The 21,589-nt window shown below is 45.9% G+C and overlaps 1 protein-coding gene across 3 annotated transcripts; it reads right to left on the bottom strand.

Moving 5' to 3' along the window:
- Positions 1 to 18,054: 18,054 nt before the first annotated feature.
- LOC104584316 lies at positions 18,055 to 21,019 on the bottom strand. 3 transcript variants are annotated; one of them, XM_024462088.1, is made up of 4 exons: positions 20,847 to 21,019; positions 20,639 to 20,761; positions 18,764 to 18,882; positions 18,055 to 18,500 (listed from the first exon to the last, which is right to left on the bottom strand). In XM_024462088.1, exons 1-4 carry the CDS (start codon positions 20,937 to 20,939, stop codon positions 18,239 to 18,241), a joined length of 597 nt encoding a protein of 198 aa, XP_024317856.1. In that variant the 5' UTR covers positions 20,940 to 21,019; the 3' UTR covers positions 18,055 to 18,238. The 3 variants fall into 3 exon arrangements, with proteins under 3 accessions (XP_024317856.1, XP_010236893.1, XP_024317855.1); XM_010238591.2 differs by having other exon boundaries at positions 18,764 to 18,867; XM_024462087.1 differs by lacking the exons at positions 18,055 to 18,500; positions 18,764 to 18,882 and adding an exon at positions 18,988 to 19,903.
- Between the last annotated feature and the right edge of the window lie 570 nt (positions 21,020 to 21,589).

Here is a 21,589-nt window from a genome sequence, read left to right as displayed (position 1 = left end):
ACAAGAATTATGACTTTGTACACCCGACTAAACTCAATTCGGCTCCCGTCATGCACTGGGTACTGTACTAGCTAGTATAGTTAATTAAACTGCGTGGAACATATACAACGGAAATACCTGAGGCGGCGCTGGGGAGGGCAGCGCAAGCGCGAGCGTAAGATCCACTGGGCTGCGGAACTGGCAGAGACGGGGGCTGCAGAGTCGTCATGCCCTGAGGCGGCGCTGGGGAGGGCAGCGAGAGGGAGAGCGTGAGATCCACCACCGGGCTGCAGAAATGGCAGGGAAAGGACTGCAGAGCCATGGCCGCGCGGAGGGAGAGGAGAGAGAGCTCGTGGGAGGAATTTTGGGGCAGAGAGCCGGGAATGAGGAGGCCTATGGCTGGAGCCGGGAGACCGGGGTATTATATAGAACGCGGACGAACGGAATTAGGGAAAGTAGTAGAGGAGCGGAACACCGTGAGTCCGTGACGGTGCAGTTTTCCACTAGGGGCACTTGGCGGAGATCTAGCGGCTGATAGGAAATTAAGGGAATGGACGGACACGATGAGAGCGTGAGGTGGGTCGTCAGGCCTCGGGATTGAGGATTTGTTGTCTTGCTCGATCCAGTGAGTCCGCGTGCAAATACGCCACGTGCGGTAGTACAAACTTTTGCTGTACTCTCCCTAAAAAAAAACTTTTGCTGTACAGTACTAATAAAAAGAAAGACCATGGGAGGTGCGAGGTGTCTAGGCAGGTGATGTTCGTGAATGGTGATCAGTATTACTGCTCCGAGTACAAACAAATGCTGACGTACCTCACATTGGTAACTCACGTCGCGTGTGAGTGTTAATTTGCGCAAAGACAACGATATATTATCTACCTCATTTTCTCATTTGAAGATTTTGACTAGAACTCTGGATGTAGTTTTATGTAGGATTCAGTCTAGATATAGTTATATGTGAGAACCATGAATTGCCGCTAATCCGATACGGATACGGTCTTGTGTGCGGCGGAAAAGCTACGTGTGGCGCAGCGTACATTATGGATTACACTTGTTAGTGCTAACATGGCAGGCGAAATAGTCTATGCCTCCTTACATGCAGCGCTAGGGTTGGTAGGAATATTCTGTCACGGCGCTAGGGTTGAATTACCACGTGATTAAAAGAGTTACACGTGCGCCGACGAAATGGCTAGCGGGAAAATAGCCCCGCCGCCGACATGTACCGGGTCAACTTGCCACGTAGGCAGGTCAAACGAGCAAGAACCAGTTTGGGACCTCGTGTGCGTCACTTAAAATAAAATTAGGACCTAAGTGTGCAATTTCATAATTTTAGGACTAAACTGACACCTGCTTAATAATAGTAGGACCGCGGGTGCATTTACCTCTATACTAAATCAATCAACTCTTGAAGGACCGTCTTTGAAATACAAGAAAAATTACACACAAGTTCCTGGGGAAATCGATGTTGTTTTCCTCCTACACTCTCTGGTGGCGCACCATGACCTAAGCTTGATTCTGCCTCTGGACCTCCAAACCACGTTGCAGTCAGAAAAATATTGGTTATGTAGCACCCAGAAAGTCACCGGTTAAAGCCAGAAGACGTCGGCGACTGTAAACTGAGAAACAGAACTCCGTCCCTAGGCAGAATCTAACGAGAACGGCTAGATGACCAACCTAGATTTTGAGAGACCTAACCTAGCTCACCAGTTCAACGATGAAGTCGAAGCTAGCTAAAACACCCAAAAACATGGCATGTAGCATCCCGAAAACGGTTGGGACGGTGCTTTTTTCATACTCGACGAAAACGGCCAGAAACATGTACATGGGCCATGATATCGGAAAATCGGTTGAAAACTAGAAAAAGATGGGCTATAGACCCCGAAAACATCTATCGGGGTTCACCATATCGAAAATCGGCCTAAAGCCCAAAAAACTTGGGATATAGCCCATCAAAATATGTAGAATGGTGATTTTTCGATCTCGGCAAAAAATGACCCAAAAACGTATACCGTGGGTCACGAACATTGAAAAAATTGGCTAAAAAGCCAAAAACATGGGTGCCCACGAAAATGGACATAACAAAGATTTTCTCACCAGAATGAAATAAGAACCTAAAATCCCAAAAACCTTACTTATTGTAATCCTAATTTTGCCTCCATCTCTTTCAAATCTCTTAACACATCTTACATTCAAATAAAGTTTCAAACCTACTAAATAAATTCTGCGAAAATTCGGGGTGGAGCATAGTTAGAATATTTTCTTTCCGACTAAAGATAATATTTATATAATATTTTAACTAATTATTTTCCTTCTTTGAAAAAATCAGCCAAAACAATGTTTTATCAGTTTATGGAAAGTTTTTGCTTCCAAAAATACCCATACAATTCTCTAAGCAAGTTTGAACTGTTTCTGTCAAATTTATCAAATAAAGTGTTTCAGCTTCAGTTCAAAATTTTAGAGCCGTTTAAAATTAAATGTTTTGGCCAGATTTGTATTTTAAAACATGTGCCTAGGGTCATAAGAAAATCGACCAAGACCCAAAAAACATGGGACTATGCCCATGATCAGTTTATGGATGATTTTTTCTGACCGGCAAAAATGGGCTAAAGATAAGAAAACATGGCCACGAAACGCCAAAATGATGATTTTTCCTGAACGACAAAAAAAGTGCCCAAAAATGTCTATCAGGGTTCACTGCATCGAAAATCGGCTGAAAATCCAAAAAACTTGGGCTATAGCCCCATCAAAGTAGGTAGAATGGTGATTTTTCGATGCCGGCAAAATTGACCCAAAAACGTATACCGAGGCTCACGATCAACGAAAAAAAGGCCCAAATTCCAAAAAAGATGCGTGCCCATGAAAAGGGACATAACAATATTTTCTTCGAACTAGAATAAAATAAGAAACAAAAATCCTGAAAACCTTACTTATCTTGACCCTAATTTTCCCCCATCTCTTTCAAATCTCTGAACATATCTTTCATTCAAATAAAATTTTAAACCTACTAAATAAATTCAGCGGAAAGGGCGGAGCATATTTACAATATTTTTCATTTCTGACCAAAAATAATATTTATATACTATTTTAACAATTTATTTCCTTCTTCGAAAGAAAAAAATCATCTCCGAAAATACCCATAAAATTCTCTAAGCAAGTTTGAAATATTTCTTTCAAAAAGTAGGAAACACATCCTGAACTCCTCCAAACCTAACACCCTCGTCTATACTCCGGTGAGGTCATCTTTTCCTGTTTCCCCACCATCGCCAACGCCTCCGTCCGCCAGTCTACTCTGATCGCTAGCTCCGGTGAGCCGCCTATTCTACACGTCGTCCTTCACCCACCGTCATCTTTTCATTGCATTGAAGTCGAGCCCACGTGACCACACACCAATCGCCATACACATTCATGATTCCCGGCAAATTAGCCTCGGCAAATTAGCCTAAGCACGGTCGACTGAGACATCAAGAACTCTCTGTCTGTTGGAGTTAACCTTGTTGTTTAGAGTTTTCTCATCATGTTCATTTATTTGTGTCGTTCAGGTAGCAAGCTGTGGCAGCGCACATGCAGATATGTGTTCACGTGTGTGCATGCAAGCTAAGTGAGTTTAGTACTTTAGTTAGTTGAATTACCTAGTCCAGTGGAGAATGGATGCATGTGTGGGCATCGATAGGATAAGTAGCATGCAAGTAGGTGTGCTATTGCTGACCGAGTTGCATGGCCGTTAGAGGCTTCAGGTGTGGACCGAGTAATCAGCAAGTTGAGGAGGACTCCGGCTGAATCGTGTGGCCGTATCCAACGTGATTATTCGTGGCTTTCTAGCTACCGGCTAGTGGAGAGCAATTAGCGGATCAGGGCAGTAGTGTGTGTGTGTGTTTTCCTCTCTACTTAAGACTTGTAATCAGCTGAGTTTACAAGTGAGCAAGAAATAAAAAAGGCACGAGGTGTGCGGGTGCCAAAGCCTCTGTGAGTTCATTGTGTTTGTGTGTCTTCTTGTACCTTGGGCCATAGATAACACTGTCTTCTTTTTTGCGACGGGACTGTGTCGGATGAGCAAATAACTTATTTTAATAATCACTCCCTTCAATTCTAAATTGTTGTCGTTGTTTTAGTTCAAATTTAAACTAAAACAACGGCAAGAATTTAGTATCAGAGAGAGTATGTTTGGACAAAAGACCACGCACTGTTGGATTGCACGTATGTGAGATCTCTCTCTCTCTCTCATGAGCAAATAACTGATTCTAATAATTATTTTTAGCTTAAGGTGCAATAGAGGGGGTGCAATAACAATGGCGGTGGATGCTGGACTCAAGCTGGACTGTTGAATACTTGGCGAAGAGATTGATTCATCGATATATAGAGTCTAATAATTAACCAACCCGAGAGAACAAGTCTGATCACTATAATGCGGCCCCTATTACATTATTATTGACTAAACCACAAGGCATGCATCACCAGAACACTGTCACATTCAAAGGTCAAGACTACGAGAATCATCAAAACAGCTAGTTTAACATCCAAACCAAAGAATTGTGAATCAAACCCCGGCCGGTTCGATCAGGCGCCCCCGTTGCCTTGGCCTTGGCCAGAGCGGCAGCACGCCTGCGTTTGGCCCTGGTGGCGGCGATCCGATCGAGGTCCCTCTTCCGGTGGTGCTCGCAGAGGCAGGAGGTGCCCTGCGTAGGTTCCTTGCATCGCCACCGCTTCCCGTTCGAGCGTCTGCACTGGGACCCTGCCACCGGCGTTGGCTCCCGCCGACGCTTCTCCCCGACGCGCGCGCCGGCGTTCTCGGCCTCCATTGGTGCCGGTGGCATCGCCTCCGGAACAAAACCGTTGAAGAGACGGTTTTCAGCATTGACGATCATGAGTGGCCAGCGCTCTGGATTATTGTGGCCAGTATGTCATTAAGTGCACGCACTGGACGGATCTCAAATAACAAGCACAAAATGAACATAAGGGTTTGGCGATGTCAATCTGCTAAATGGTGCATATATATAAGACAACAACAGTGATATATTTTGCCTCAAAAAAAGAATGAAAGAGAGTACCATTGATGTGACGATGCAAGATAAATGCCTGGATTAAGACTAATCATGTATATATATGATAGTAGAACAAAACGGAGAGGAATTAATAGCTATAGCCTAGCTTATGACACGCAGGTGGATTGCTACGAAACAAAGACATATATATGGTCAGCATTTATTACTAGCCGGAAAACAAAGACTAGCTAGCAAGCACAATGCATATATATGCAAGGATTATTTAGAGATCAGGAGGGGCTAGCTAGCTTTTTTCTGGCAAGAGTAATTAGGTAGAAACGGTCTGTAGACGCGTGTTATGCGTCCCGTGGTAATTAAAACCAGCAAAGCCTGCAAGGCGCAGCGGAATGCTTTCCAATTCGGACGCTCCTCAATTCCTCATCATCTACCGATATACTTTGAATCGCGTTTTCACTTTGAGTAAATTCGTTCATACACGTACCTCGCCTGGCCATATTCCGCCGCCGCCGCTGCTCGCTGACGTCCTCCACCAGCGCCGCCCAAGAGCCAATACTGCCACAGCGCCCACAGCTGTGCTAGTGCTACCACGTCGCCCTACCAGATCGAGTAGCAATTAAAAGGCAAAACCATAAAGAAAAGGGGCGTCGGTATAAATCAAGAAAATTACGAGTTTTTACACCCGGTTATACTAGCTACTAGTATAGTTAAACGGTAATATACCTGAGGCGGCGCTGGGGAGGGCAGCGCGAGAGCGAGCGTAAGATCCACTGGGCTGCGGAACTGGCAGAGACGACACGGCTGCAGAGTCATGGCCTGAGCCGGCGCTGGGGCGGGCAGCGCGAGGGAGAGCGTGAGATCCACCACCGGGCTGCAGAACTGGCAGGGAAAGGACTGCAGAGCCATGGCCGCGTGAGAGGGAGAGGAGAGAGAGCTCGTGGGAGGTGTAGAGATTTCGAGGTGGACCTAACACACCACGAGAGGGCCTATTCACCTATACCAACTACTTCGGTGTAGTTGATTAGTCCCTTTTTATTTCTACTTACTTAGTGCAACCTTTCGGACGGCAGAGCCACTCACGTTAAAGCAAGTCTTGAATCCGGGCGACTATGCCACTCATGTTGAAACAAGACCGTTATGATTCCGGGCGAATCCGCTCACGTTAAATCACAACTTATATGCACTAAGTATTTAGAAATAACAAGGTCTAACCGGAAGACTTATATGAACAAAGTAGTACTATATTGTTTTAGGAATATTAGTACAAGAGAGAGCATACACACCTTACACTTGCTCACACCTTGTTCTCCACCTTCTTCACTTCCTTATTCTCTACTACACAAGGTGTGAGGCAAGGGCTTCTATTTATAGGACTACATGGCCATTGGATCTTTGACATGTGTCAAAATCTTAGCCATTGATACAAAATATCTAAAGCTTTCCACACACTTCTACATAAATATCTAGGTACTAGAAAGTTTCCTGTTTATTTATTTTAAACTCCTATTCTAGAGTATTCCAAATCTTCTACATAATTCTTCATGCATATCTAAACACTAGAAGGTTCCTTCTTTTATTTATTTTATATTCTAGAGTATTCCATAGTAATGTCTTCTTTCTTGTAATATTGAGAACACTCTAGAAGCTTGCATTGTATTTTCCAACACTCCCCCTCAATACAAAGCTTCTTTGGTGACCATGCCAAGAGCTTCTTGAAACTTCTCGAACTTTGATTTGTTGAGACTCTTGGTGAGGATATCTGCACTCTGGTCTTCTGTCTTTGTTAGCACCATCTCAATTTCCCCCTTAAGGACCTTTTCTCTGATGTAGCGGTAGTGCACCTCTATGTGCTTTGTCCTTGCATGGAAGACAGGATTTTCTGCTAGCCTTATGGAGGATAAGTTATCACAGAAAATCCATACCTGACCTTTTGGAGTTTTGATGAAGGTCTTCCATCAATTTTTTAAGCCAGGTGCTTTCTTGTGCTGCCGCTGCCGCTGATCGATATTCTGCTTCAGTACTTGACAATGCCACTGTAGGTTGCCTTTTGCTGCACCATGTTATGGCTCCCGATCCAAGACTGAAGAGATATGCAGTGGTTGATCTCCGTGTATCACAATCTTCGGCATAGTCGGCGTCGCAGTAACCAATAACCTGGCATTCTTTTGTTTTCTTATATAGGATGCCATAATTTAAGGTGCCTTTGACATACCTGAGTATTCGCCTTATTGCATCAAGGTGAGGCTTCTTTGGTGTGCTCATGTATCGGCCTGCCACTCCAACGGCATAGGAAATATCTGGCCGACTAAGTGTCAGATAGATAAGACTCCCGACCAGTTGCCGATACATGGTTGCATCCTCCAAGTTCTTTCCTTTGTCTTCTTGAAGTCTTGCGTTATGATCCATAGGAGTGGAAATAGGTTTGCAGTCAAGCATCCCATACCTCTTAAGAAGGTCCTTCGCATACTTTTGTTGGCCTAAGAATATCCCATTCTTAGTGTGCTCCACCTCAAATCCAAGGAAGTGTCTTATCTCACCAAGTTCCTTCATTTGAAATCTCACGGAGAGGTTTTCCCTTATCCTTTCTATCTCCTCGGAGTAATCTCCCGTGATGATCAAGTCATCAACGTAGACTAGAACTATTGCTAGTCTTTCTTCCTTGGCCATCACAAATAAACTAGAGTCTGATGGAGCAACTTTAAAGCCATTGTGTACTAGGAACTCACCGATCTTTCCGTACCATGCTCTTGGTGCTTGCTTTAGCCCGTATAGTGCCTTCTTTAGTTTGCAGACATGCTCGGGGTATTTCTTGCTCTCAAACCCCTTTGGCTGCTCCATGTAAATCTCCTTGTCAAGTTCTCCATGCAGAAAGGCATTCTTGACATCCATCTGCCACAACTCCCAAAACTTGCTGGCAGCCAATGCAAGCAAGACTCGAACTGTTGTGATTTTTGCCACCGGACTGAATGTTTCTTCGTAATCCAGTCCATACTCCTGCGAGAAACCTCGTGCCACAAGTCAAGCTTTATACCTTTCAATTGAGCCATCTGTTCGGGTTTTCACTTTGTAGACCCATTTGCAGGATATTGGCTTCACGTCCTTTGGCTTTGGCACTAAGTCCCATGTTTGGTTTTCCTTTAGTGCCTTAATCTCTTCTTCCATCGCCTTCTGCCACTCAGGGTCTCGTGCTGCTTCTTCATAGGAAGATGGATCAATAGGTAAAGACTCATCGGCAAGAGCAGCATTAGCGTACCTTGGATTGGGCTTCCTAGGTCTTGTTGATCTTCGAAGTTCTTGATCATGCTCCTCGGTTTGTGGCTCTTCAGGTTGGTGTATGCCAGTCTTCCACGGACTCTTGGTCTTACTTGGTGAGCTCCTTTCTCCTTCACTTGGGGTTTCTAGCTTCTGATTTCTTTCTCCTTCTATAACCTCCTCCACATTAGGTGATTCAGGAATCTCTTCTTTCTTAGGGGACCACCATGAAGAAGCTTCATCGAACACAATGTTCCTTGAGGTGTGACACTTACCTGTGGTTGGATCACAACACCTCCATCCTTTTCGAGCATCATCGTAACCAACGAAGATGCACCTCTTCGCCTTCTTTTCAAACTTGGTTCTTAGGTGATCTGGCACAAACATATAGCATACGCAACCAAATACCTTGAGGTGGCTGATGGCTGGTTTCATCCTCCAAAGCTTCTCATGTGGTGATTTGAACCCCAACCTCACTTGTGGTAGCCTATTAATCACATGAGCTGCAGTCCTCATACACTCGGCCCAGAATCTTCCAGGAACATTTTTGGCATGCAACATACTCCGACAAGTTTTCGCAAGGTGACGATTCTTGCGCTCCGCTATTCCATTTTGTTGTGGAGTATTAGGGCAAGTTAACTGCCTTTTTATCTTATTTTTCTTGAGATAGATGGTGAACTCATTGGATAAATATTCTCTCCCATTGTCAGTGCGTAGGCACCGTATCTTATACTCGAGTCACCTTCTATCATATCCTTAAATTCCTTAAATTTCATAAAGGTCTCAGACTTCTACTTCATAAAATATACCCAAACGTACCTTGAGAAGTCGTCGATGAAGGTCACCATGTATCTCATGCCTCCAAGTGATATTTGCTTGACTGGGCCAAAGACATCTGAGTGTATGAGCTCTAGAGGTACCTTTGACTGATGCTGCGACTCCTTGTATGGCAATTGGTGGGCCTTGCCATACTGACATCCAGCACAGACCGTGTCTGTACGGATATCAAGATCAGGAAGCCCCTTCACTACGTTCTTCTTCATCATCTCCTTCAACTTGTGGTAGCTGACGTGTCCAAGCCGCGCATGCCAAAGATCAGCTATCTCATTCTTCCGAGTCTTGTCTACGTATGCTGACTCAGCAGAGAGCACAAAGAGTGAGTCTCTCTTTTTCCCTTCCATGATGGGTGTGTCGATCACCTTGAGCTTTCTGAAGATTGCTACTTCTTGTGGACCAAACAGAACATACTTCCCTCCTGCTGTCAGTTGAGGTACTGACAACAGATTCTTCTTCAAGCCTGGGACGTGATAGACTCTCTCAAGTTGGAGTTGTTGAGGACCATACCTTGGAACGGCTGTCTTTCCAACATGGGAAATCGATAGCTTGGAGTTGTTGGCTGTCAGCACCATTTTTCCTCCCTTGTACTCGGTCATATCTTGCAGCTTGTTGTCATCATTAGTCATATGGTTGGAGCACCCAGAATCAACGATCCAATCATCTTTATAGTTGATTTTTGGATCCTTGATTGCTGCAAGGGCTGGCGCCTCCATGTTCTCCTCCAACTCTTCTTCATCCGTTGCAAAGACTGGTGGCTCCATGTCTTCCTCCAACTCTTCTTCATCCCTTGCACGGGCTGGCACCTCCATGTCTTCCTCCAAGTCTTCTATGTCAACCTCTTGAGAGTATCCAGCTTCGGCGTCCCATTCTTCTTCGCTCATGGATGCTTCTAGAGTGATCTCCTCTTTCTCCTTTGTGGTGGCCACATTCCCTTCATAACGCCTTCTTGGATATCGACATTCTCGAGTAAGGTGACCTTTCTTACCACAATTGGAGCATCCATCATTTGACCTCCTTGGAAATCGGCATTCTCGAGCAAAGTGACCTGCCTTGCCACAATTGAAGCATCCATCACTTGGTCTCCTTGCATTCTTCTCGTACCATTTTGGTCCTTGTCTTTCTCGTTGGTCTCCCCCTGAAGAGTTGCTTCTCTCCTTTGGATGTTCTTTCCCACCTTCTGTCCACTTAGGCTTGGGTTTCCATTGTTTTTGGTGTGGGCTCTTTTTCTTAGTGAAAAGTGCCTCCTCTTCTTCCTTTATGGTTATGCTCCCCATCTTCTTAGCTAACTCCTCTTGATTTACCAATAAATTCTCCAACTCCACTACTGAAGGTGGAGTAGGCCATCCCATCACCGCAGCCATAAACCCATTGTATTCGGGTCTAAGACCGTGGATGATGATTCTCTTCATCCGAGCCTCGCTCACCTTCTCATCCGGGGCAAGTTGGGATATCTCACGGCAAATAAACTTCACCTTCGAAAAATATTGACTGATGGATAGATTACCTTGTGAGATACCTGCGAGCTCATTTTCCAAGAGCTGGAGCCGTGCTTCATTTTTCCTTGAGAATAGCTTCGCCAAAGTCTCCCATGCCTCCTTAGGTGTCTTCTCATCACGGATGTGCTCCAATAGGTCCTCTTCGATGGTCGTCTTCAATACAAACATGGCCTTCCCTGACTTGATCTTCCATTTCCGCAAGGCATCAGCATTCTCTGGAGGAAATGCTTCGGTGCCCGCAACGACCTCCCATAGGTCCTGACCTTGTAGGTAGGACTCCATGCAGGTCTGCCAATAGCCATAGTTGTGGCTATTAAGCTTCCTGATCCCGCTGCTTGAGCTAGCAAGATCCGCCATGGTGACTTGCGCCCAGCGTCAAGTAAGCTTTGGTCCCGAACCAGCTTCACAGTCCCAGACTGTGCACCAGCATAGTCTCCCCTCAGCGCCTTCTTGTTGCACCGAACAAAGCAAGCACCCCGTGCTTACAACTCTTCCGCCAAATGACGGTCCCGGACCCCCTGCTCTGATACCAACTATAGAGATTTCGAGGTGGACCTAACACACTATGAGAGGGCCTATTCACCTATACCAACTACTTCGGTGTAGTTGATTAGTCCCTTTTTATTTCTACTTACTTAGTGCAAGCTTCCGGACGGCAGAGCCACTCACGTTAAAGCAAGTCTTGAATCCGGGCGACTATGCCACTCACATTGAAACAAGACCGTTGTGATTCCGGGCGAATCCGCTCACGTTAAATCACAACTTATATGCACTAAGTACTTAGAAATAACAAGGCCTAACCGGGAGACTTATATGAACAAAGTAGTACTATATTGCTTTAGGAATATTAGTACAAGAGAGAGCATACACACCTTACACTTGCTCACACCTTGTTCTCCACCTTCTTCACTTCCTTATTCTCTACTACACAAGGTGTGAGGCAAGAGCCTCTATTTATAGGACTACATGGCCATTGAATCTTTGACATGTGTCAAAATCTTAACCATTGATACAAAATATCTAAAGCCTTCCACACACTTCTACATAAATATCTAGGTACTAGAAAGTTTCCTATTTATTTATTTTAAACTCCTATTCTAGAGTATTCCAAAGCTTCTACATAATTCTTCATGCATATCTAAACACTAGAAGGTTCCTTCTTTTATTTATTTTATATTCTAGAGTATTCCATAGTAATGTCTTCTTTCTTGTAATATTGAGAACACTCTAGAAGCTTGCATTGTATTCTCCAACAGGAGGAATTTTGGGGGAGAGGGCCGGGAATGAGGAGGCCTATGACTGGATCGTGGAGGCCGTTTGCATCCCTACAGGTGAGGTTCGTGATCAGTATTGATCAAGCTGCTCCGAGTACAAACAAATGCTGACGTACCTCACATTGGTAACTCATGAACGGAGCTCGTCGTCGCGTGTGTGTTTGCGCAAAGACAACGATTATCTACCGCATTTTCTCATTTGAAGATTTTGACTAGGACTTTGGATGTAGTTTTATGTAGGACTGAGTCTAGATATAGTTAGAGCCATGGATTGCCGCTAGTCCGATACGGATATGTACAGTCTTGTGTGCGGCCGAAAGGCTACGTGTGGCACGGCGTACGTTATTGAATTACACTTATTAGTGCTAACATGGCGGGCGAAATAGTCTATGCCTCCTTAAATGCGGCGCTAGGGTTGGTAGAAATATTCTGTCGTGGCGCTAGCTGGGGTTGAATTACCACGTGGTTCAAAGAGTTACACGCGCGCCGACAAATGGCTGGCGGGAAAATAGTCCACGGTTCGTTACGTCTAGATGCATGGTATAAAAGCTCGGTTTAATTTTCGTGGAGTTTTTCTTTTTGCGAGAAGGCAAGGTGATATATACTAAATCAATCAACTCTCAGAGGACCGTCTTGAAAGACAAGAAAAATTACACACAAGTTCCTGGGGAAATCGATGTTGTCTTCCTCCTACACTCTCTGGGGTGCATCATGAGCTAAGTTTGATTCTGCCTCTGGACCTCCGAACCACGTATGTCGCAGTCAGAAAAATATTGGTTACGTAGCAGTCAGAAAAATATTGGTTACGTAGCAGCCAGAAAGTCACGGTTAAAGCCAGAAGACGCTGGTGACTGTTAACTGAGAAACACAACTCCGTCCTGGACAAGAATCTGACGAGTAGGGCTAGATGACCAACCCAGATTTTGAGAGACCTAACCTCACCAGTTCAACGATGAAGTCGAAGCTGGCTGAAAACCCCAAAAACGTGGCATGCAGCGTCCCAAAAACGGCTAGGACGGTGATTTTACCAGACTCGACGAAAACGGCCAGAAACGTGTACATGGGCCATGATATCGGAAAATCGGCTTAAAAAAAAGATGGGCCGGCTATAGACCTCGAAAACGCCAAAACAATTATTTTTCCTGACCAGCAAGAAAGGGCCCGAAAACGTCTATCGCAGTTAACCATATCGAAAATCGTCCTATTCCCAAAAAACTTGGGATGTAGCCCATCAAAATAGGTAGAATGGTGATTTTTCGATGTCGCCAAAAACTGACCCAAAAACGTCTACCGTAGGTCACGATCATCAAAAATATTGGCCAAATATCCAAAAACATGAGTGCCCGCAAAAATGGACATAACAATGATTTTTCTCATTGGAATGAAATAAGAGCCTAAAATCCCGAAAGCCTTACTTATCCAATCCTAATTTTGACCCCATCTCTTTCAATCTCTTAACACATCTTACATTCAAATAAAATTATAACCTACTAAATAAATTCTGCAAAAATTCAGGGTGGAGCATATTTACAATATTTTTCTTCCAACTAAAAATAATATTTATATAATATTTTAACTAATTATTTTCCTTACTCTTGAAAAAAATCAGCCAAAACAATGTTTTATCAGTTGATGGAAAGATTTTGCTTCCGAAAATACCCATAAAATTCACTAAGCAAGTTTGAACTATTTCTGTAAAATTTATCAAATAAAGTGTTTCAACTTCAGTTCAAAATTTTAGAGCAGTTTAAAATTTAATGTTTTGGCCAGATTTGTATTTTCAAACCTTTTGAATTCAGAAAAAAAGTGAGAGCACCACCATTTGAACCAGCACACAAAACCCTAAATACGAATACGCAAAAACATGAAGCTGCCCACATTAAACATTGTGAGCAAATGGACAAATTTAAATTTCAGGCAGATTTACAAACCTGATAAAATTCAAACTTTTACACCTTAGAACAACCTGAAACTTTTCACCTAGATGCCAATTACCACTTTCCCCACAGACTTTGTATTAGATCGAGCTGTCGTGACTGTTGCTTGACCGTAGCGAGAATGGATGTGAGATTAAGGACTTTGAATTAAGGATTACTTTAAACTAATAAACTATCCGAGAAAACTATAATATCTTCTTCTCTCCCTTATCCTACTTAGTACGTAGTGATGTTCCATTATATTTGTATGTATCCTAATAATTGCAGCCCTGACTTACATCCATTCTACTTAGTACTTTAAAGCATCAGTGAAGATGGAAGCACGGCTCCATTACACGACGGAGATGTATGTGGAGAGCAACTCCTTACATGGTACTTGGAACACTCTTCAGCAAATAGAGGTCTGGAATTTCTGCCCGCTTGCCTGTTTGTTATTCTCCGTGGTTCAATACGTACTGTAACAACACACATGAAGTGCTACTGTTTCACATTGTGGGAAAATCAGATTTCATGGTATGCGCTTGGTTGCTAATCGCTTTGGTGACGCCCGGAGTCGGCGTTAAATCAGGTGTAAACACGAATACGAGGAAAAGCCAGGACCAACGAATCTGATACTAGATGCTAGAAACAGCAAATATATAGATTGTCGGAATCAAGAACCTAAGAGTTCAGAAATTATTGTAGCGGCGGTGGCCGCTCCGCCCAACCTCCCTCACAGCCACCGTCCATACGGTTCACTACAAGATTCAACAAAGCCAAACAGAGTAACAGCCAAAGCCTCGACTAAGTACCCTAGCTAGGTTCTACTGAGTCCATTCCCCAAACCATTTTGGCGGGGACCTTTTCCTCCTGGACCTAGCTGCCACCCCAGCTGTAGCGCCATCCGGCTCAACAGGCCCAGCATCCTCTTCAGTACCTTGCACGTTGACGACAGCTTCAGTATCAGCAGCTTCAACATCTCTAGGCATGCTGACAAGACGCTGCTCTGCATTGACGATCAACATCGGCTGGTGCTCGGGCTTGTCGCCGGCGTATCCATTGTTCTGGCTGAAGAAGTGCAACAATGGAAGCATATCATTAAGTGCTAATTAGCATTTGGCTCACATGGTACCACGATCGGACAGACACACACCAAAGCAGGCTAAGGTATAGATGATAACACTGATATAGCTAAGGTACATGTCATGCAAGATAATGCCTCGATTAACACCAATCATGTATACATGGGCAACATGCATGATCGAACATATATACACATAACACATACAAATTGTCTCCAAAAAAGCCTAGCTGTAACCTTTGCACTTGCACCGCGCGTAGCCATACCACAGAATCAGGCACAATGTGTGCGGCATATGCAAGAGGAAGATGACAAAGCAAAGTACAGGCTGTACGTGCGTCACATCGATCAACACAAGGAGAAAAATACTTGGAGACGGCTACATGAGTGCACCAGACTACTATAACTACTGCAAAACATAGTCCACTACCGTCTACTATAGTACAAGTACTAACATGGATACGCGAGCGGCGAGCCGGAGTAGATCGAGCGGCTAGCTAGCTAATTTTCTCTGACAAGAGCAAGTAAAAACGGACGGATGCGTGCTTGGTCAAAAAAAAAAACGGACGGATGCGTCCGGTTGTATTTTTGGATACATTGCACCAGCGCCGCCGAGGACCTGCTAATTAATTTCCAATTCGGCCGATCGATCCCCTTATCATCTACCGATATACCATAATCATCTAGAAATCATTGGATCGTGTAAGTTTCCACTTTTAGATCGTTTCATACGTACCTGGCCTGGCCATCCTCCGCCGCCGCCGCTCCCTGACGTCCTGCTTCTGCACGAGCGCCGTCGAGGAGAGGCTGGAGCACGCGGGCCATGCCCACCACGTTAGGCTATACCAGATCGAGTAGCAAACCCCATGCAAAACCCAAGAGACTGTCAGTACATCCATGGATCGGGTAGATCTGGGCGCCTAATCAACTAGTATAATTAACGGGAAGAGCAGATCAGGGAAGCTAGAGCAGCACGGGGTACACCTGTGGTGGCGGCGAAGGCAGTAGAGCAGAGAGATATGCGTCGAACAGACAGATCGGGCAGTTGGTCTCCTCGTGCTCTGCGGGCCGCGGCCTCCCCCTGATCCTACCCATGGCCGCGCGACAGAGGAATTTTGGGGGAGGAAGGGTTGAATGAGAAGGCTGTGGAGGAGGCCTGGCTAGGACTGGAGCGGGGGTCTTATAAAGGAGGAACGGAAACAGTGTTGGGGTAGTACAACTCTTGCTCTACTGTACTACACGCTGCGGAGGCAATGGGGAGCGCGTGCGAGATAGCTAAGCAGGTATGAGGTTCGTGAGCAGTGTTACTGCTACGTGTACAAACAAACAAAATGCTTACCTGGCTAGTAACGTACTGACGGTCTGACGTCGCACGCAGCTCGCCGCGTGTGAGTATTGGCGTGAAGACAACGTACGACTCGCTAGTGGAATTTTGAGGGAGGCAGGGTTGAACGAGAGGACTGGATCGGAGCGGGGAGGGGTTGAATGAAGGATTTTGAATAGGCACGTTAGATCGATGTAGTTTTATGCATGATTAAGTCTATATATGTAGTTATATGTGAGAGCCGTGGATTGCCGCTAGTCCGATACGGATACGGTCTTGTGTGTGGCAGTATAGGGTTACGTGCGGCAGACATTATTGAATTTCATTGATTAGTGCCAACCTGGCGAGAAAAAGCCCATGACTTGTTAGGTTTGGCGCAAGGGTTGGTACGGATATAAACGACTGTGGTGCAAAGAGTTATGTGCGTCATAAGTTATTGAATTGCACACGCCGACAAATGCCTGGCGGAAAAATAGTCCATGGTTCGTTATGCCCTTGATGGTGTAAGTGCCCAAGTTTCATTTTAGCCCTTTATTTTTGCAAGGTTAAGGTCATATATATTTAATCAGCCAAACCTCATAGGACCATCTTTGGAGATAAGAAAATTTAAACATAGGTCTTGGAGAGAAATCTATATATCGTCCTGCTCTTTTATTCGCCGGTGGCGCACCATGAGCAAAGTTGGACCTCTTGTACCCCGAGACGTCTAGTAGGAAAATGTTGTTGACGTAGCAGCTGAAAAGTCGCCGATCGGAGAAAGAAAACGCATGTGACAATAAACTGAGTGAACTGAGAAACATACCATTGTCTGGCCTGGAGAAGAAAGTGAGGAAGAGGGTTGCATATCCCGGATCCGGGAAGAATTGACCTCACTAGCTCCCGACGCCAGAACCTCGCCGACTGGATAAGAACCAAGAGACGAAGATAGAATGAAACCCACTACTCCATAAGAGCAGCGACTAGACGATCCATTGCCCTATGAGTAAGTGATTCCAAAAATCTTCGCGCACGGTTGACCAAGAATTCACTATCCTTCTTAATCAAAGTTTTCTTATATAGAGAGAACGGGATTATCCGTGACTGTGTTTTTGCAATACACGCGTGGAGATCAGTTGGATCTTTGATTAAGTAATATTTATTTTTTGATTGACCTCCTCTTTGGAGTGGAGGAGCTGAGGTCTGCCGACGAGGTGGATCAAAAGTCGGTAAACCTTATTTTTAGATCGTTATATCCACCATAGCGCCTTTGCGGGTTAACCAAACTCTAACTCTTAGAAGCCAAACTAACTATCGCGCCATAACACAAATCTAGAGTCCCCGCCCCCTAGCGTCACCGGAGTGGCAGGTGGAGGAAAAGGGGGGACCAATGACGGCGCTGACAGGGACCAGCCGGGGGTACTTTTTCGGGAGAGTGGCGGCTGGTGTTTTCGTGATGGTTGTATCTCTAATTTTAGTAGAATTTTGATGTATATGAACAAAAAAAAATAAGAGTAGCAATATCCATTGAACCTACTCAATACTGGAATGAAATTATTGTCACGTTTCTGTGAAATGTACTATAAAACCTTTTTTTTTGTTTCAGGAACTACTTGTTTCTATCTTTCTTTTCTTTAGGTAACTGCATGAACTAGTTGTGTGTGCTTCAAGCTTCCCTCGAGTATGGTAACCAATGAATTATATCCACCTCATACGCTTACCTATCCTTAATTATATTTTTGTACGGACGATGCGGTAGTAATCTTTTTGCATCCGGCCCACTTTGTATCTAATAGGCCCATGTTCCTTTGGTCACGACTTTTTCCGATTTTCTTTAGCCGAAGTTCCACCTGAAATCTCCCTTTTCTCTTGTGTTGATTCTGGTGTGGCTGTTGCTATATACCAGCTAGCGAAGAGAATGATTGATCGACATATAGTCTAATTAACCAAACTAGGGGAGAAAAAAATAAGGTTTGGTCACAGTCTGACCCTATTACAGTACACTATTACCAATGAGACCACACACATGCATAATCAGTCACATGCTCAAGACAGCGAGAAGAATCCTCCGCAGACATTCAACAGATAATTCACCATGCAAACTAACTAAATCTCAACGCTCTCCACCTGCTCGGCTTCGGGCTCCGCGGCGCCGCGGCCAGAGCGGCGCCGCCGCGCCTGGCGGCACTCTGACGGCGTAATTTGAGATGGTGGTCGCAGAGGAAGTAGCCCGCCCGCGTCGGCTGGCGGCATCGCCATTTGTGCCCGTTTGAGCGGGTGCACCGGGACCCTTCCACGCGCGCCTGCAGGCGGCGCCACTTGATCCCCACGACACGGGCCGGCATATGCATGTCCATTATTCTCCAGGCTGCGGTGCAACATAGGGAAGCATGTCATTTAAGTATATGCGCGCGACAAAATGAACATACATGGATGCCTGGTACCACGGACTCACCGAGCAGGCTAATTAAGCTAGTATACTGAGTATATCACAACATTAAACATTGATAGTGGAACGGAGGGAGTACTGGTTAGTACTATCATGGATGCGTTGTACTGAGAATGGCCGGCTCTATGTACAACTACTACTAGTCTACCACGTACAATATCGTATCATGCATTTCGATTTACCTCGCGTGGCCATCACCATCTGCCGCTGCTCCCTCACGTCGCGCAGCAGCAGCACCCCCACCAGCGGCGCCGAAGACCTGGAGCTCGCCCGCCACCGCGTTGCCCTGCCAGATCATCGACTTGCAAATGCAAAACTGTGGTCAGTACGCGCTGCGGGTAGATCTGGACATAACGGTTGCAAATCAACAGAACTACTCTCTACGTCCCCCAAAAACAACTCACATGCTCCCTCCGTCTCATATTAAGTTTGTGACTCAAATTTGTTTAAATATGTAATTATCTATATACTAAAATACGTTTAGATACATGTAATAGAAAGTCACTTGATATGGGACGGAGTGAGTAGATTTTTTGGGTTTGTTTCACAAAACAACTCATTTTTCTATTGGCTCATGCACTCAGCAAATAACAATTTACATCCATTTAGTATTGATTCAATGTGAGTGGTCGGACACTAGAAACGAAAGTTGTCTTGATCCAAGTGTACAAATTTATTTCCGCCCGCATCTGCGACCACCTCCCCGACCCCATCTCCAGGCTGAATCAGGGCCAACGACGGCACCATCTCACCCCACGGACCTCTGCTGCCACCGTTGATATGGTCGGCACGTCCATCGATTCGCGCCGCTGCCACGTCGGCTCCGCCGCGATCTCCAGTGGCCCTGCCCGTCGGCTCCCCACGGCCGCCGGCGATGCCTCCGCCTACTCTGCAAGAGCGCCACGTGCTACGCCGCCGCCACCTATGGCCTCTCGTAGACCTCCTCTACCTCCCTGACTCGTCCTCTTCTTCAATTGTTCCTCACCAATCTCGCCGCCAATTTGGGCGTCACGGCAAGAACGTGTGCAGGCACGACAGCAGGCTCGGGTGGGTGGGTATGGGTGCGGTGGCGAGCTCGTGCAGGCAGTGCAACAGACGCGGCGGACGGCACGCTCGAGCGCGTGGCGACGGGGCGTGCGGACGAAGGCGACGAGCTCATCGGGTTCGGGGGCACGCGGGCGGAACCAAGGCAGCTCGCGGCGGCTGGAGCAGGGGAGCGCCGCGGGTCTGCGGGCGGACGCTCCAGGGAGCGCGCCGGCGGGTCGTTGGGTGGAGGCGCACTGGAGGAGAGGAAGGAGTTGAAGGAAGAAGAAACTTTGTCCCTGACAGGTAGGGTCCACATGTCAGTGTATAGGTGGAAAAAAATAGGAAACCAAGTGTTGGGAAGCTGCAGGAAAAGAGGCAAAAAAAAGATTACCAACTTTGTCCCTCTCCTATCCCTAATATTGATATTAGGGAACCTAATATAGAAAACCTGTTGGAGATGCGTATCAAGAGTAGCAGCTAATCTGAACCATTCGATTAAAATAAAATAAACGGTCCAAATTAATTAGGTTATTGTAAAAGTGCTCATAAAAAAGACAGGATTAAAAATGTAATCTAACAAACTGCCCCTCCCCCTTCTCCCTCAATCCACTTCGCACGAGCTGCCTCCGCCGCAGACCTGCTCCCAGAATTCCCTGCGCCGATGGTGCCGAGCCTTTCCTCGTGCGCGCGTTTGCCTGCCCCGATGGTTGAGAGAAGGCTAGCTCCCCTGTCGTGGCTCTTCTCCGCCGGCGCGGCGGGCCCCGGAGAAGCCGCCGATGTCTTCATCGTGGGTCGCTGGGACGCGGCACGCGCACGCCAGAATTCCCACTGGCGTGCGTGGCTGAACGGATGGTACAACGAGATTGGGTAGGACGGTATAATCTGTCTAACTTTCCCTTAACTGCATAGTTCTCCTCCGTCCCTTCTTGTCTCGTCGGAGCAAGAGGGAGAGGGATCTCATCCGGGCCAAACAATTAACTCAGGCGCGGTATGAACGTAGTTGAACTGTATACAGTAAGTATCTCGAGTACCTGCGGAGGCGAAGACGGAAATGGAGCCGCTGGGGGCGCGAGGGCGAGATCCAAGTCCAACACCGGCGACGGCTGCCTCTGCGGCCTACGCCCCCTAATCACCATGGCCAACACCCGACGGAACTACAGGACAGATCGAGCAGATCTCATCCGGGGAACAAAATAGGTATGCTAGTAGTTGAACCGTAGTAGTAAGTATCTCCCTTACCTCATCAGACGGCGACGGAGCCGCTGGGGGCGCCAGGGAGAGATCTATGTCTGGGTAGGGCACTGGCGTCTGCCCCTGCGGCCTAATACTCATGGCCGACGCACGAAGGGTGGCTGAAGGTAGAACGGAAGAAATTGGGGGAGGCCGGCCGGGGGTGCAATTTGGAGGAGACGGAAGCGAGAGTATGTATGACGTGCTGATCACTTTTGTCCTGACGTGCACGCGGAGCGCTCGTCGCGTGTGACAATTTGCGCAAGGACTGCTACCTAGCCAGCGTAATTTACCTGCTGAAAAAATTCGAACAGGACACTGTCTAGCTAGCTAAATGTACTTTTATACTCCCTCCGTCCAACAAAAGATGTCTCAAGTTTGTCAAAACTTGAATGTATCTAGACATGACTTAGTATATAAATGTATTCAAATTTAGTCAAAATTGAGACATCTTTTATTGGACGGAGGGAGTATATGATTTCTCATCTGAAGCATTTCAAACAAGACAGCCTCTTGCTAGCTAGCTCTATTTCTCTCTTGCAGAATTTCATATAGGACTATAGATGCAGTTCTATGTATAGTTGAGTTTGTAACTTTATCTATAGTTGTATGCGAGAGCCAATGGATTGCCCCGCCAGTGATCAGATACGGATTCGGTCAACAAGGACGCATCTATCTAAATCTATCCCCAAAAAAAAAGATACGGATTCGGTCTCTTGTGGGATATTGAATTGCACGCGCCGAAGCTAGTC

The sequence above is a fragment of the Brachypodium distachyon genome, chromosome 3, assembly GCF_000005505.3.
Source record: "Brachypodium distachyon strain Bd21 chromosome 3, Brachypodium_distachyon_v3.0, whole genome shotgun sequence".
NCBI classification, from domain to species: domain Eukaryota; kingdom Viridiplantae; phylum Streptophyta; class Magnoliopsida; order Poales; family Poaceae; genus Brachypodium; species Brachypodium distachyon.
Note: the sequence above shows the minus strand (reverse complement) of the source record. Positions and strands in the feature narration are given on the sequence as shown.